Source organism: Bos mutus, chromosome 15, assembly GCF_027580195.1.
Source record: "Bos mutus isolate GX-2022 chromosome 15, NWIPB_WYAK_1.1, whole genome shotgun sequence".
NCBI lineage: Eukaryota > Metazoa > Chordata > Mammalia > Artiodactyla > Bovidae > Bos > Bos mutus.
This window is the reverse complement of record NC_091631.1, coordinates 37,677,814-37,692,467: the sequence shown is the minus strand read 5'-3', so window position 1 is coordinate 37,692,467 and position 14,654 is coordinate 37,677,814. Positions and strand designations below refer to the sequence as shown.

At 38.9% G+C, this 14,654-nt stretch overlaps 1 protein-coding gene across 2 annotated transcripts in view; it reads left to right on the top strand.

The window, feature by feature from the left end:
• Positions 1-2,032: 2,032 nt before the first annotated feature.
• The window catches only part of RNF141 (ring finger protein 141), a 36,989-nt gene continuing 24,367 nt past the window's right edge, over positions 2,033-14,654 (top strand). The window contains exons 1-2 of one of the 2 annotated variants that reach the window (XM_005897956.2): positions 2,033-2,279; positions 11,764-11,955. In XM_005897956.2, the coding sequence (XP_005898018.1) occupies positions 11,813-11,955 (143 nt within the window). In that variant the 5' untranslated portion in view covers positions 2,033-2,279; positions 11,764-11,812. Of the gene's footprint in view, positions 2,280-2,327; positions 2,655-11,763; positions 11,956-14,654 lie in introns of those variants that run through there. The other variant, XM_070383920.1, reaches the window with a different exon arrangement.

Here is a 14,654-nt window from a genome sequence, read left to right as displayed (position 1 = left end):
TTTTTGCTGCTAAAGGGTACTTTAAAATTTTAAAGTCTAATTTTTCATTATTACTATAGAAACATGAACTGATTTTTATATATTGACTTGGTATCCTACGAAACTCACTTCTAGTTCTAGTAGCTTTTTTGGTAATATTCCATGGTATTTTTGTCTGAAAATACAGTGTTAAACTTTTTTCCTTCCAATGTGAATGCTTTTTTTAAAGTTTCTTTGTCTAGTTTTATTGCACTGACTAGAATCTCCTACTCTATATTTAATTGAAGGCAATTTTTCAGAGATATAGACCTAACTCCTGATCCGGATTAGGCTCAACTATAGGACCTTGTTTCATTAGATATTTAAAAATCATTATGTATGGTTCATTTTTAGGCTCTTTGCTTTTCTCACATTCAAATATTCATCAAATGTCCAGATGTTGAACAAATATTGAATGCCAGGTTTTGTACTGATTGTCAAGGAGATAATCCTCAATACACTCTCCATAAGGTATAAAAAAGGAGTACACATTGTAAATCAACTATATTTCAATTAAAAAAAATTTTAAGAGTACACAGGCCATGGACCTGGCCCTAATGACCTCTCACTATTTTATTTAGACAGTTTAAACAAGAAGCTCAGGGTTTGGTCAGCTTGGGTTTGAATCTGCTCTGCTCCTTACTAATAGATTGACCTTGGAAAGCTTGACTTTCTTAAGCCTGTTTCTTCAACTAAAATGAGAATATTAATAATACTTACACACCTCATAGGATTGCTGCAAGGATTAAATGAATTAATACCTTTAAAGTACTTAGAACAGGGCTTGTGCTCATGTGCTCAGTTATATCTGACTCTTTGCTGTGGCCCTATGGAGTGTAGTCCACCAGGCTCCTCTGTCCATGGAATTTTCCAGGCAAGAATACTGGATTGGGTTGCCATTTCCTACTCCAGGGGATCTTCCCAACTCAGGGATCAAACCTGTGTCTCTTGCATCTCCTGCATTGGCAAGCAGATTCTTTACCACTAGCACCACATGGCTTGGAACATAGTAAATGGTCAACAAATATTACCTATTGTTAGAGGGCAAGATTGGGCTTCCCAGATGGCGCTAGTGGTAAAGAACCCATCTGCCAATGCAGGTAGACTTAGGAGACGCGGGTTCGATCCTTGGGTTGGAAGATACCCTGGAGGAGCGTGTGGCAACCCATTCCAGCATTCTTGCCTGGCAACAAGCTTAAGTAGTTTAGCTGCTAAGCATAAAGATGATAGTGTGAGTCATACCTGGGTCTAAACCCTTGCTCCATTATTCACGGGCTGTGTAACTTGAAGCGCACTATTTAAACAAAAGCAATGCCTAAAAAGTGCCTAGTATAGTATTTGGCACACAACAGATGCTTAACAGCAATTATCCACTGGGGACGTTCTGAAAAGCCATGATCTCGCCAACATGTGTTCAGAATAATAATAGTCATTTACTAGGGCTTACTGGTTTGAACCCTGTGCTGGTTATTTCCTGTATTTCTCTTTAATACTTCTTATTCTAGCTAGGAGAGCACGATGGGCCCCCTTCACGTAAAAGAAATGAGATGGGCTTCCCTGGTGGCTCAGATGGTAAAGAATTCACCTGCAATACGGGAGACCTGGATTCTATCCCTGGGTTGGCAAGATCCCCTGGAGAAGGGAATGGCTCCCCACTCCAGTATTCTTGCCTGGAGAATTCCATGGACACAGGAGCCTGGCGGGCTGCAGTCTATTGGGGTTGCAAAGAGTCGGACTCGACTGAGCGACTTTCACTTTCACTTGTGTAGCCATCACCAGTAGGAGATTAGAGGCCTTATAAGTAGTGACTTGGAATTCAACTTTTGACCAAATCAGGGATCGCAGTGCCTTTTGTCACCAGGTGGGCTCTCGCTAGGGAAGTGGGGCCAGAAGAGGCGGCAGTCGGCCAGGCCACACCCACTGCCGCCCCACGGAGCCTTAGACTTGAGGAAGCTGCCAGGCGAAGCCTCTGCTGCCGCCTCTAGCGCACGGCCCCCTCTGGCCTTCGCCGCCACCCTTCCCTCTCGGATGGCCCCCGAGGCCAAGGACTCGCAGGTCCTCAGAAGAAGCGCAGCCAGCTAGTCGAAGCTCTGGAGAAGGTTGGGCACCGTCTCCAAGCAACGCGCTGGAGGCGGGACTTGTGCGTCACTGAAGTGCGACCGGGTAGTGGTCCGTGCAGCCGCCGCCGCCGCCGCCGCCTGCGGGTCTGTGAGACTGAGGCGGCGCCGCGGCTCCCGGAAGCGCGATGCCTTGAACCTGGGGTGAGCTCTGCTGCGCTAGCCTGTTGCCGGTTCCCTTCCCAACTGCTCCTCAGCCCTCCTACAGGGAACAGGAACACCCGCCACGCCTCTACTGCAGGGCCGGGCTTCCGTGGGGGGTCAAGCCCCGCCCTGCCGCCGCAGTTTCTAGGCCTCGGCTTAGGGAGAGGAGCTGGCTTGGGAGGCCCTTCCATGGTCGCACTGTCTCTAACCCGGTGGTTTCCAGTGACAGGGCGTGGAAGTGGCTCGTCCCGTTTGGGGAGGGTGGTTCTGGGGGACCAGGAGAGGCTTTTTCTCCTCGAGCGCGGACCTGCTTTTGAATATTGCCGCCGGCGCAGTCAGTCGGCCAGCGGACGTAGCTGTTGGTTACGAGTGCAGGTGCGCTTGAGGAGGGGCGGTGGTGGGAGGGTGGCGGGTGTGTTGAGTTAACGCACTGGTGAGGCTGGAAACCTGTGCTCCCCCGTTGCAGTGGACACCCCATGTTAGAAACCCTTGCCTGGGTGATGGCTCAGAAATATCCAAGTCCGTCTACTTAATCCGGCCACCCCCTCTAAACTAGCTTAGGCTGCTCCCCTTCCTAAAGGCCTGAGCTCGTCAAACCAGCTACCGTGAGACCCGGCAAAGACCAGAAGTTTACTACTAATTGTAGTAATCATCCCTGGAAGGGAAACTTTCTGTGTCGCTTTGGAATGATTTCTTTGTTATTTTTATCGTATTACCGTGCTAGAATGTGGGCTTACTGTTATTGTTAATATTTTATCCCCAGCCCCTTTCAGTGTACGTCTCTGTATTCTGACCCTGGCCTGTTTTCACGGTGCCGAATGATTCAGTTCTTGTCTCTGGCGTATTTATAAAGCGGCCGTGACACTTCCTATGGTTTATCATTCTTAGATCTTCTATATGGAGTGATTCTTTTGCATCTTCCCTCGCCCATTCTTCTTGCTAAAACATGACCTCCATCCTTTCCGAATTTCATCTGGAACGTGAGGGGCCCCGGACCAACAATCCTGAATTAGCCTCCTCTGTCTTGGAAAGCATCTCCCCTCTAAGAAGCGATGCTTTCTGAATTCAGAACACAAAAAATAGTATGAATATTTCTCCTTTCCTCTGATGCAGCTTCTAAATATTTTCCTCAGAATATGATTGTATGTTTCCAAAATATGTTCTTTGTCATTTGGTTTAAGTGCATTTTATATTTGGTGTGTGTTACCACCTGTGCCTTCTTAGTTCGTATTGAAACACTTGCCACACTTCCTTTCTCTTTCTCTTCTCCAAAAGGCAGAAAAGGTCCAAAGTCTAGTTAGTGCATTTTTCCAGATATGAAATGTACTAGTAAACACCCTAGTGATACCAGAAATCCACGCTTTCAGTCTCCAAGTAATATCCTTTTGTAGTTTTTCTTTGTATAAAATTTTTGTCTGATTAAGATCTTTGAGTCTGTAACAGGCATTCCAGACTCTATAGTGTCTCTGACCAGTCTCTTTGTTTCAGTATGGTCTTTTATAACTGCTCTTAATTTCTTGTCTTGCAGGACAGCTGATAATCTGTTTATGATCTAGAGTTTGAGTATAATGAGTAATAAATAGTATCTTTAGGAACCTTAGTTTTTAGTGCTTTTAGCATCACTGATGCTAAATAACAGTGAAAATAGTTTCAACTATAAATATCTCTTTTTTAAGTAAAGAAATTGGTACAAAATTTCACGGAGAAGAGGTTTCAGAGACGTTTTCTAAATACTTCAGTATTTGTGAACTAGTCATCTTGTTACACGTCTAGGCTTTTCATCTTTGTTTAATCCTTTTATGAATGGATATGGTTTAAATTTTCATGAAGGTGTTTTTTTTTTTTCCAGTTACCCATGATGTGATTTTTGTATCTTTATAAAGAATATTTGAACTACAAAAGTTCATTTTGTTAGAAAAAGAAGTGATCAAGTGTATGAGTTACCACCCACTAGGGAATGTGGCATTTTTGGAATCCTTGATATTATGAGTTTCAAAATAACAGTTATTCTTTATTTAGAAAATCCTTCAAATGTTTTTTGAAAGCACATTGTTATCCTGCTTGAAAGGACTAAATTATAGGGGTACAATAATATGAGAGCGGTCAGTTCTTTAAGTCTTGACGAGAGATTTATCTTTTGCTAAATTGTATGCCAGTGGTTCACAAATTTAGTTCCTGTTCAATACTGCTGTTTCATGATCCACAGGAAGTATTTTGCTCATACCAAATAATGAATACTTCTCAATTCACCTAAACATTAACAATAAATTTTATATTTTTTCTTCCCTGTGTTTTTTTAATGTCAGCTTCTCTCCCAACTAGTAGATGACTGAACAAGTTAACAAAAGTCAAAAAAATACTAAGTGAATAATAAAAAACCCCAAACTGTCAACAGTATTTTCTGTATCCATTGGTAAACATTTATTGTGTGCTTATGTATCTGCCAGAAAAGAGAACACAGCTGCTACCCTCAAGAAGCTCACAGAGGGGGATGGTCAAGTGACCTAACTGATGATGTGTGCTATGATAGAAGAATGTGCCGAGTCACCAAAGAGGGACATTGAAAAACCTGTGGGGGGTGACAAGAGGGTGGCCTCAGCAGATTGTTTTGTGAACATGCATGCACCCTTGATTGTGATTTTATTGCATCTAGATTGCAGAGCCATATTTTTATTCTCAGATGGACTCAGATATTTGTCATTTTATGGTATTCAAAATGAACTGTGAATCGGGGGCCTTCTCCACTGAAGCAGGTTGAGAGGCACTGTTCCATGCTCTTTCCGTAGTCTCTAGATAGTTTTCCCTTTTAATCTGAGGAGTTAATAGTCAGGTTTCCTGATACCAAGTACAATTACAAGATGAGTTAATATGCTGCTTCACATTTTAAATTTTCTTCAAAGTTAGGACACCAATTTCAAAACAGTACAGAAACAAAATGGACCATTTTCTTTTGGGGGGGGATATTTTATAGTTATAAAATATTGGCTGTATTCCCTGTGTTGTACAGTATATCCTTGTAGCTTATCTATTTTATACACAATAGTTTGTATATTTAATCCTGTATCCCTATCTTGCCCCTCCCTTTTTCCCTCTCCCCACTGGTAACCACCAGTTTGTTGTCTATGAGTCTGTTTCTTTTATAGTCACTAGTTTTATTTTCTAGTTCTACATATACATGGTAACATACAGTATTTGTCTTTCTCTGACTAATTTCACTAAGCATAACACCCTCCAAGTCTATTCATGTTGCTGCAAATGGCAAGGTTTCATTCCTTTTCATGGCTGAGTAGTGTTCCATTGTATATCTACATACCACTTCTTTACTCATTCATCTGCTGATGGACACTTAAGTTGCTTTCATATCTTGGCAGTTGTAAATAATGCTGCTGTGAGCATAGAGGGTGTATGTACCTTTCCAAATTAGCATTTTCTTTTTTAGGGGGATATATACCCAGGAGTCAGAGAAGGCAATGGCACCCCGCTCCAGTACTCTTGCCTGGAAAACTCCATGGATGGAGGAGCCTGGTAGGCTGCAGTCCGTGGGGTCACTAAGAGTCAGACACGACTGAGTGACTTCAGTTTCACTTTTCACTTTCATGCATTGGAGAAGGAAATGGCAACCCACTCCAGTGTTCTTGCCTGGAGAATCCCAGGGACGGGGGAGCCTAGTGGGCTGCCGTCTATGGGGTCGCACAGAGTCGGACACGACTGAAGTGACTTGCAGCAGCAGCAGCAGCAGCATACCCAGGAGTATAATTGCTGGATCATATGGTAGTTCTTTTTTTTTTTTTTTTGCTAAATATATTAGCAAACGTTTATTAATCAAGGTCATATGTCTATGATTTATATATATATGCATGTATTTGTATGGAATAATTTTAATGAATTAAACTTTTATGAGTAAATACATGTGATTGCTAATGTGCCAAGAAGGAAATGGCAACCCGCTCCAGTGTTCTTGCCTGGAGAATCCCAGGGACAGAGGAGCCTGGTAGGCTGCTGTCTATGGGGTCGCACAGGGTCGGACATGACTGAAGCGATTTAGCAGCAGCAGCAGCTAATGTGTCATATCAGAATTTTCTAAATGAAATCATAAAATTTGTTGAGTAAATGTTAATTTGTTTCAAAGTGTTTTTTTTTAAACTTCATAGTTTTTTATTTTGTATTGGGGTATAGCTGATTAACAATGTTGTGGTAGTTTACAGTGAAGGGACTCAGCCATAAATACACATGTATTTTTAGTTTCTTTTATCAGTGCTTTATAGTTCTGAGAGCATATAAGTTTTTCAGCTCCTTGGTCAGGTTTAAGGTTTTTGTTTTTGTTTTTGGAGGGAGTAGGGCTGCAATTTTAAAACATATTTCTGTGTGCTAATCTTATATCCTACTACCTTGCTAAATTTGTTTATCAGAACTAGTGGTTTTTGTGTGGAATCTTCAGGGTTTTCTATATATAATATAATGAAATCTGCATATAATGACAATTTAACCTCTTTAATTTTACTTTCAAATTTATTTTTAATTGAAAGATAATTGCTTTACACTTTTGTGTTGGCTTCTTCCATGCATCTTCATTAATCAACCATAGGTATACATATGTCCCCTCCCTCTGGAACCTCCCTCCCACAATTCTACCTCTTAGAAGGCACCATTTTCTAATTCATTAAACAAGCAACCAGATCTCTTTATTATTTGTTTGGTGGGCATATTGATTAAATTATCATTAATGTTGTACATGAAATCTTAAGACCATATATTTCAGAAGTTTAATTTTTTTATTTGTTAAGAATTGTAGGTATAATGTAAAGTTTTCAGTCTGGTTGAGTAGAATATTTTATTGCATTTTTATTAAATCAATATAGGAATGCTAGAGAGAATTTAAGTTTTCACTTTGAGAGTGAAATACTAGGTTAGAGAACATCTTCTCCACTTCTCATTCAAGCAAGAATTTTCTCTAAAACACTAATTAGATGAACTTATTTTTGCTTAAGCACATCCACCTTTCCAATGAAAGCAGGCACACATGCTTTTAACCCTTCTAGATGATTGCCCTTAACCCTTCCAGATGATTGTGGATGATAGAAAATTCTTATAGTGACCTGAAATCAGCCTAATTTATACTGGCCATTCTGGTGTGTGTAACTAAAATAAATGTTACTTACTCTTCCATATGAAAGCTCTTCAAGAGTTTAAACAAACCTGTCATGTTGTTACTGAACCATGATTATCTGAAATAAATTGCTTTATTTCCTTCTCTAGATCTGTAACATGTTGTGTGCTTTCCCATATATGTTCAAATGACTGTGCTCTTTAAATGTGTGGCTGCTGGGAGGACTTCCCTGGTGGTCCAGTGGCTAAGACTCTGTTGCCAGTGCAGGGGGCTTGGGTTCAATCGCTGTTTTGGGGAACTAGATCCCACATGCCACAGCTGAGAGTCTTCAGGCCGCAACTAAAGATCCCACATGCCACAGTGAAAATCAAAGATCCTGAGTGCTGCAGCTGAGATCCGATGCAGTCAAGTTAATTGATTAATTAGTTAAAACAGTAAGTGTGACTGCTTCAGTTCAGTTCAGTTCAGTTCAGCCGCTCAGTTTTGTCCGACTCTTTGCGACCCCATGACACCATGACACCAGGCCTCCCTGTCCAAATTTCAGTGTGTTGGAACCATTACAGAGTATAGTGGAATTTTAGGCCCTTGCTCTGGACATCTGCTTCTAGCAAGAATTTAGGATTATTTTAGCATCTTTCTTATCCGTATTTGACTAGAACCTTCAGACCATTTATATTTTAATTACTTTTAAGCATATGTTACCTATGTGCATTTTAAAACATATTTAGGTTAGATCCTGAACAAGTTAGTCATATTTGATGTAATTTATTCAGTTTCAGAAAATAAGTATCCACTTTCAGTCTTGATCCTGGTATTCTGTGGATATTATTCATTCCTGTTTTAGTCATCTGAGGATTGAGCAGGCCTGGAGTCTTGTCTTTGTCATCAACAAAACTGGTAAACATCCCATCTCTTGGTGGCAGTCTCCCTGTCCTCTGTCTAGGTTTTAGTCACACTTGAGTTTTTTTTTTAATTACCTCAAAGTTACCATACTCCTCCCTGTGTTAGGCACTTTCTGTAGCCTCTGCCTGGACTGTCCTCCCCTTGCCATGCCCCTGTCCTCTTCTCTGGGTAACTCTGACTGATGGCAGATCAAATGTTTGCCCAAGGACTTCTCTGACAAGGCTAGGTCAAGTCCCGGTTTTATAGGCTTTAGGCTTTCAATACCCTATACTTGTTTGGCTTAGCACTTTGGTGAAAGTGAAAGTTGCTCAGTCTGTCCGACTCTTGGCGACCCCATGAACTATACAGTCCGTGAAATTCTCCGGGCCAGAATACTGGAGTGGCGATTCCCTTCTCCAGGGGATCTTCCCAACCCAGAGATCAAACCAGGTCTCCCACATTGTAGGCAGATTCTTTACCAGCTGAACCACAAGAGAAGCCCAAGAATACTGGAGTGGGTAGCCTACGCCTTCTCCAGGGGATCTTCCTGACCCAGAAATCGAACCAGGGTCTCCTGCATTGTAGGCAGATTCTTTACCAACTGAGCCAGGAGGGAAGCCCTATCATTTTGTAGTTATGTATTTATTATGCAATTGCTGTCTCTTCCCCATTGTATCTGATGCTCCATGACGGCAAGAACCACATTTCTTGCACTGACTTTTGAAACCCCAGAACATGGCACAGTGCAGGGGGTATGGTGCTTATTGAATTTAATTTTTCAAAGGCTGTGTAACAGTGGCTCCCTAGCACTGGTGTACGACCTTTGGCTCCTGATGATGTTTTCACACGTTTGGATTAGAACAAGAAAAATAAGGACAGTAGTGTTAGTGTATGTCAGTGTAAAATTACTGCCTTCTTGGGAAGGGCTTTTATTCTAGTATTATTAATATATCCTTCTAGTTTTTAGGTTGTAAGTTCTTAAGTTTTTTGTTACAGTTTAGGGATTTTTTTTTTTGTTTATTGTTGGACACTGTCGAAACAAATGTGCAGCACCACGGGGCTTTGAGACTTGACTAGTCTATGAAATCCAGGAGTCACTAATGTTGAATACTCTCGAGATCTCCTCTAGGCCAAAATCTTTGTTTCTGTTTGAATACAGTTGTTATGAATGCACTTGGCTATATTTAAAATATGTAATTTTGCCTTCAGAGATTTTTTTTTTAGTGCCTTGGATCTTCCTCAACAACTTCCTTTCATTTATCTCTGTAATACATACTTATCATTGCCAAGTAGGCTCAGATTCAAAACAGTAATTGTCGAGTTTATCTTTTTAGAACAGTTGTACTTTTCCTATATTTAAAGTGACTAAAAGAATAAGCCTCAAATATAATAGATTTGGATACCTAAAGATAAAATTTGCATATTTATGGTTACTGAGAACTCTTACTGTAAATGATTTTATGTTTTAAAGTTAGATAATATTTTAGTTTTAACTTTTTTTATTAAATGTTAAAGCAGATTTCCTGACAAAACTTTTGCTATAAATTGTTACTATTTTACCTGCTTTATATGCTATGAGTATTAATTCAGGTGAGGTAAAATGATACTCTTTGATGGGTAAGTAAAATGGAATTTCTTGGAGGAGGGGGAACTAGATTTTTTTTTATTCTAATGCTTTTTTCTCTTTCCAACTTTATTTTTTTAAAAACTCTTATTTGCTTTGTGACTTTGTTACTTTAACCTCTCTGTGCTTTTTCCTTAACTATCTTGTTTCTTCATCTGTAAAATGGTTATTACAAAGATTTAAATGACTAAATTTATGAATACATGTAAAGTGCCTAGAAGATTGTAACACAATAGAAGTGGTCAACAAATATTAGTTGATTTTCCTGTTATTAGTAGTGGTATATATATTGAATCGGATTTCTTTATTCAGTTATATAACATATCAGTATAGATAAATACTAAAAGTTTATCTTTGTGTTTTACCCAAAGGAAAGAAAACTATCTAGAATAAACATATCCAACTCTTCTCTAGCCATGATACATAGAATCTTTAAAGATTTAAATGATGACTAAATAAATTTTTGTGATCAAATTTTAAGCCAATTCAGTAACTTATTGATCTCCATTGATAGTAGGTTATTAGTGATCTAGCCTTTTAACTAAAATATCACCTTTATATTTAGAAAACAAGTTACATAAATTCTAAGTTTAAAATACCTAGAGGAGTTAAAAAGCAAAAGCACTATCTTTTTTTCCTAAGCAGAAAATGTAAGAGAGTTCAGTTAGCTGAAAAATCTGTTAAATTTACATATATTTTACAATTAGAATTAACTTGCACATTTATAAATATAGTAATTCTACAATAAAAATTTTAGCTGATCTATTATATCATGATTATACATCATAGAATATTATAGTGTTTAAGAATATAACCTTGGAAGGAAAGTTATGACCAACCTAGACAGCATATTAAAAAGCAGAGACGTTACTTTGCCAACAAAGGTTTGTCTAGTCAAGGCTATGGTTTTTCCAGTAGTCATATATGGATGTGAGAGTTGGACTGTGAAGAAGGCTGAGCGCCAAAGAATTGATGCTTTTGAACTGTGGTGTTGGAGAACTTTTGAGAGTCCCTTGGACTGCAAGGAGATCCAATCAGTCCATCCTAAAAGAGATCAGTCCTGATCCTGAAACTGAAACTCCAATACTTTGGCCACCTGATGCAAAAAACTGACTCATTTGAAAAGACCCTGGTGCTGGGAAAAATTGAAGGTGGGAGGAGAAGGGGATGACAGAGGATGAGATGGTTGGATGGCATCACCGACTCAATGGACGTGAGTTTGGGTAAACTCTCGGAGTTGGTGATGGACAAGGAGGCCTGGCGTGCCTCAGTCCATGGGGTCACAGAGTCGGACACGACTGAGCAACTAAACTGAACTGAACTGAACTGAAGAATATAAGCACAAGAGTCTAAAAAACATGAGTTTAAAGTTCACTTCAACCATTTACCAACTGTTTAACTTTAGATAAGTCACTCAATTCTATTTCCTCATCTGTCAACTAGGGCTATAATAATGCCCACTTCTTAGGGTTATTGGAAAAAATAGATGAGATAGTATAAGAAAGCCCTTAGTTTGAAGCCTGAGATGTGGTGAGCAGTCAGGAAATGTTTTTAGGAAAATTATATGAGGTAAATAAGCTTCCCATTAAATACAGTCAATTAAATGCCTGTGTGTGTGTAATGGTTGCCAAGTAGGCAAAATTATAGAAATGCACCCTCCCAATAAGATAAATGAATCCTGTTTTCTTATTTATATGATCTTTAGAAAAATAAAACTGTAAATCTTTATAGTTGTTTAAATTCCACCTTAGGTTCATGCAAGTTTATTGAGATCTCACTTAAAAGTATTCTTGTTTTTATTTTCTTGAAGGGATGGGTATATTGCCATTTTTATATTGCACATAAAAGTAACTTTTATGTATATTTGACAGAAACTATGTGAAGCAACACTCTTTGGATTTCATAAGACATCATCTCATCATGGGACAGCAAATTTCGGATCAGACACAGTTGGTTCTTAACAAGTTACCAGAAAAAGTAGCAAAACATGTCATGTTGGTTCGAGAAAGTGGCTCCTTAACTTATGAAGAATTTCTTGGAAGAGTAGCAGAACTTAATGATGTGTAAGACTTGCTCTTTTTCATTTTATTTTTTCTCCCTAACATATGCTCCAATGTTGTGACTGTCTGGGAAATAACCAGAAGTGTTGATTGGTAAGACTTAATGTTTTCAGCAGCAGTGGGTAGCAAGTATTTATTGAATACCTTAAGACTTTCTATGTGACTATTTCAAAATATGTCATATTTTGAAATGGACTAAACGAATGGAAAGAACTTAAAATTGAATTTTGATCGTAGGCATATAAATTGACCTTTGTTTGAAAGCACTGAAGAAGGTGCATAACAGAAGAGAATATACCAATTAGTCACCTAGAGAAAGGCACCTCGGATAGTCAAAGGGCACTTCAGGTTTCTGACAATCAACCAGTTCATCTAGATAATAAATCTGTGTTTGTCCACTGAACCATTCTGCCAGATACACGCCTATATGGTAGTAATTCGTTTTTCATCACTGAAGAATAAGATGTTTTGTTTATAAATATTTTCTAATTAGCTATCATCTTTAAATCTCTGGTCATCTTTTAATCTTTGATGGACTTCCCTGTTAGCTCAGTTGGTAAAAGAATCCACCTGCATGCAGGAGACCCTGGTTCAATTCCTGGGTCGGGAAGATCCCCTGGAGAAGGGATAGGCTACCCACTCCAGTTTTCTTGGGGCTTCCCTTGTGGCTCAGCTGGTAAAGAATCTGCCTGCAATGCGGGAGACCTGGGTTCAATCGCTGGGTTGGGAAGATCCCCTGGAGAAAGGTAAGGCTACCCACTCCAGTATTCTGGCCTAGAGAATTCCATGAACTCTATATTCCATGGGGTCACAAAGAGTTGGACACAACTGAACAACTTTCACTTTCTTTAAATCTCTACTTAATTCTTGAATTGATTTCTAAGATGGAATATAAACTTCTCTGCCTCCTTAAAGAGCACACCTAATAGAACTTAGCCTTCTCTTTGTGAATTATTCTTTATTAAATTGATTTTTATAGTGATCTGTATGCTGCTGCTGCTGCTGCTAAGTCACTTCAGTCATGTCCAACCCTCAGTGACCCCATGGACCGCAGCCTTCCAGGCTCCTCCGTCCATGGGATTTTCCACGCAAGAGTACTGGAGTGGGGTGCAGTGATCTGTATAGAAGATGTTAAAATACACAGGGCTCTTTGTCCCTGAAAGACCCCAGATTGTTATACTTTTAAAATATTCCATTTTTTTGTGTGTATTCTCCCTAGTGACAGGAGAGCAGATGTCACTTCTATTAAGTCTTCCTCTAGCAGCACTTATATCTGACTCTTTATATATGTATCTTCTATCTCCCTGAGGGTATAGTTATAACTTATTGGCATTGCCTTTTAAACCTTTTAAAGGTTCTCTCTTTAGTCTATTCAACTTAGCTAACATTCGCTGAACACAGAGTATGTGCAGGGCACTCTGCTGACAGATGTTTTAACTGAGGCCTAAAGTAATTACTGATTTCCCTAAATCAACCAGCTTTCCCTAAATCTAAAGTTCTTCCCGCTATCCCACATTACCTCTCCTTAAACCTGGAAAAGGCCAAACAAAATCATCTAGCGGTTTGGGACCATTTAGTATATATCAATTTATATTATAGTCACCATTGACAGTTCAGGGTAAAATACATGAATGTACTCCTTAAGTTTTGTTACAGCTATATCTTTTATGGACATGGCTGGAGCATCCTGTCATCAGCCAGTCATGAAGAATAAAGCATTCTTAACTCTTAAAAGTTATATTAGAAGAGCATTTCTTTTAAAAACATTGGATTTCACTCATTAAAAACAAGCCAAAAAAAAAGAACCCTGTATGGATATAAGGATGGATCCTGTATGTAAATGCATAGAAGATGAACTGGAAGGATACACATTGGGTCTCTGGGGAGCTGATGGAGATGTGGGCAGATAAGGGGGATTTTACACTGTATTTGTTTATTGTCTGATCTTTTATAATAAAAATGTAGTCATGGTTTTTAAAACTCCAGCATTTTATTTTGTTCTTTTTGTTGTTGTTCTTTTTTTTTAAGATCATACAAATGGTAGCATTTGAGGCATTACTTTTGAGAACACATTCCTAGAAAATAAAATTGGATTGTGAATTTAATAGTATCATAAAAGTGAAATACTTTTTTGTAAAGTTTATTGTTTCAACTTTCTAACCAGTAATCAATGACATTTGCCATCCCTTAAAGTCTTAGAACTTATGTACAAAAAAATCTAGTCTGTCCTTTGAAATTTTGTTTTTTGGTTTAAAGACACTGGATAAAGTGTGTCCCATGAAAGCATCCACAAGCTAAGCTTACTGTGTAATACAGAGACGGTGGTATAGTGTGTCTCCCTTTTATTTATTTAGCACAGAATGTTTCTGACTATATTTGCTTCTTAAAACCAATTCCCTTGGACCAGAGTTGGACATTTCACAAATGCAGTGCTGTCTGAGAGTTATATAGTTAAGCTTACATAAAAGAAGCATGACTTGATAGCTAGAAAATGGAACTGACAACCGGCAGTACTAGTTTAACTGGCTGATTTTGTTACCTAGGGCTAGTTGCTTAATTTTCAATGGCCTCAATTTATCTAGCTGAAAGTTACTTACTTCTGAATGTGATATCCCCACTGGTGTTCAGAGAGAAATGTGAGTAATTATTTAAAAAGTAAAAAAGGAGCTGCAATACTTAATTATGTCTTTGAACTGATTTAA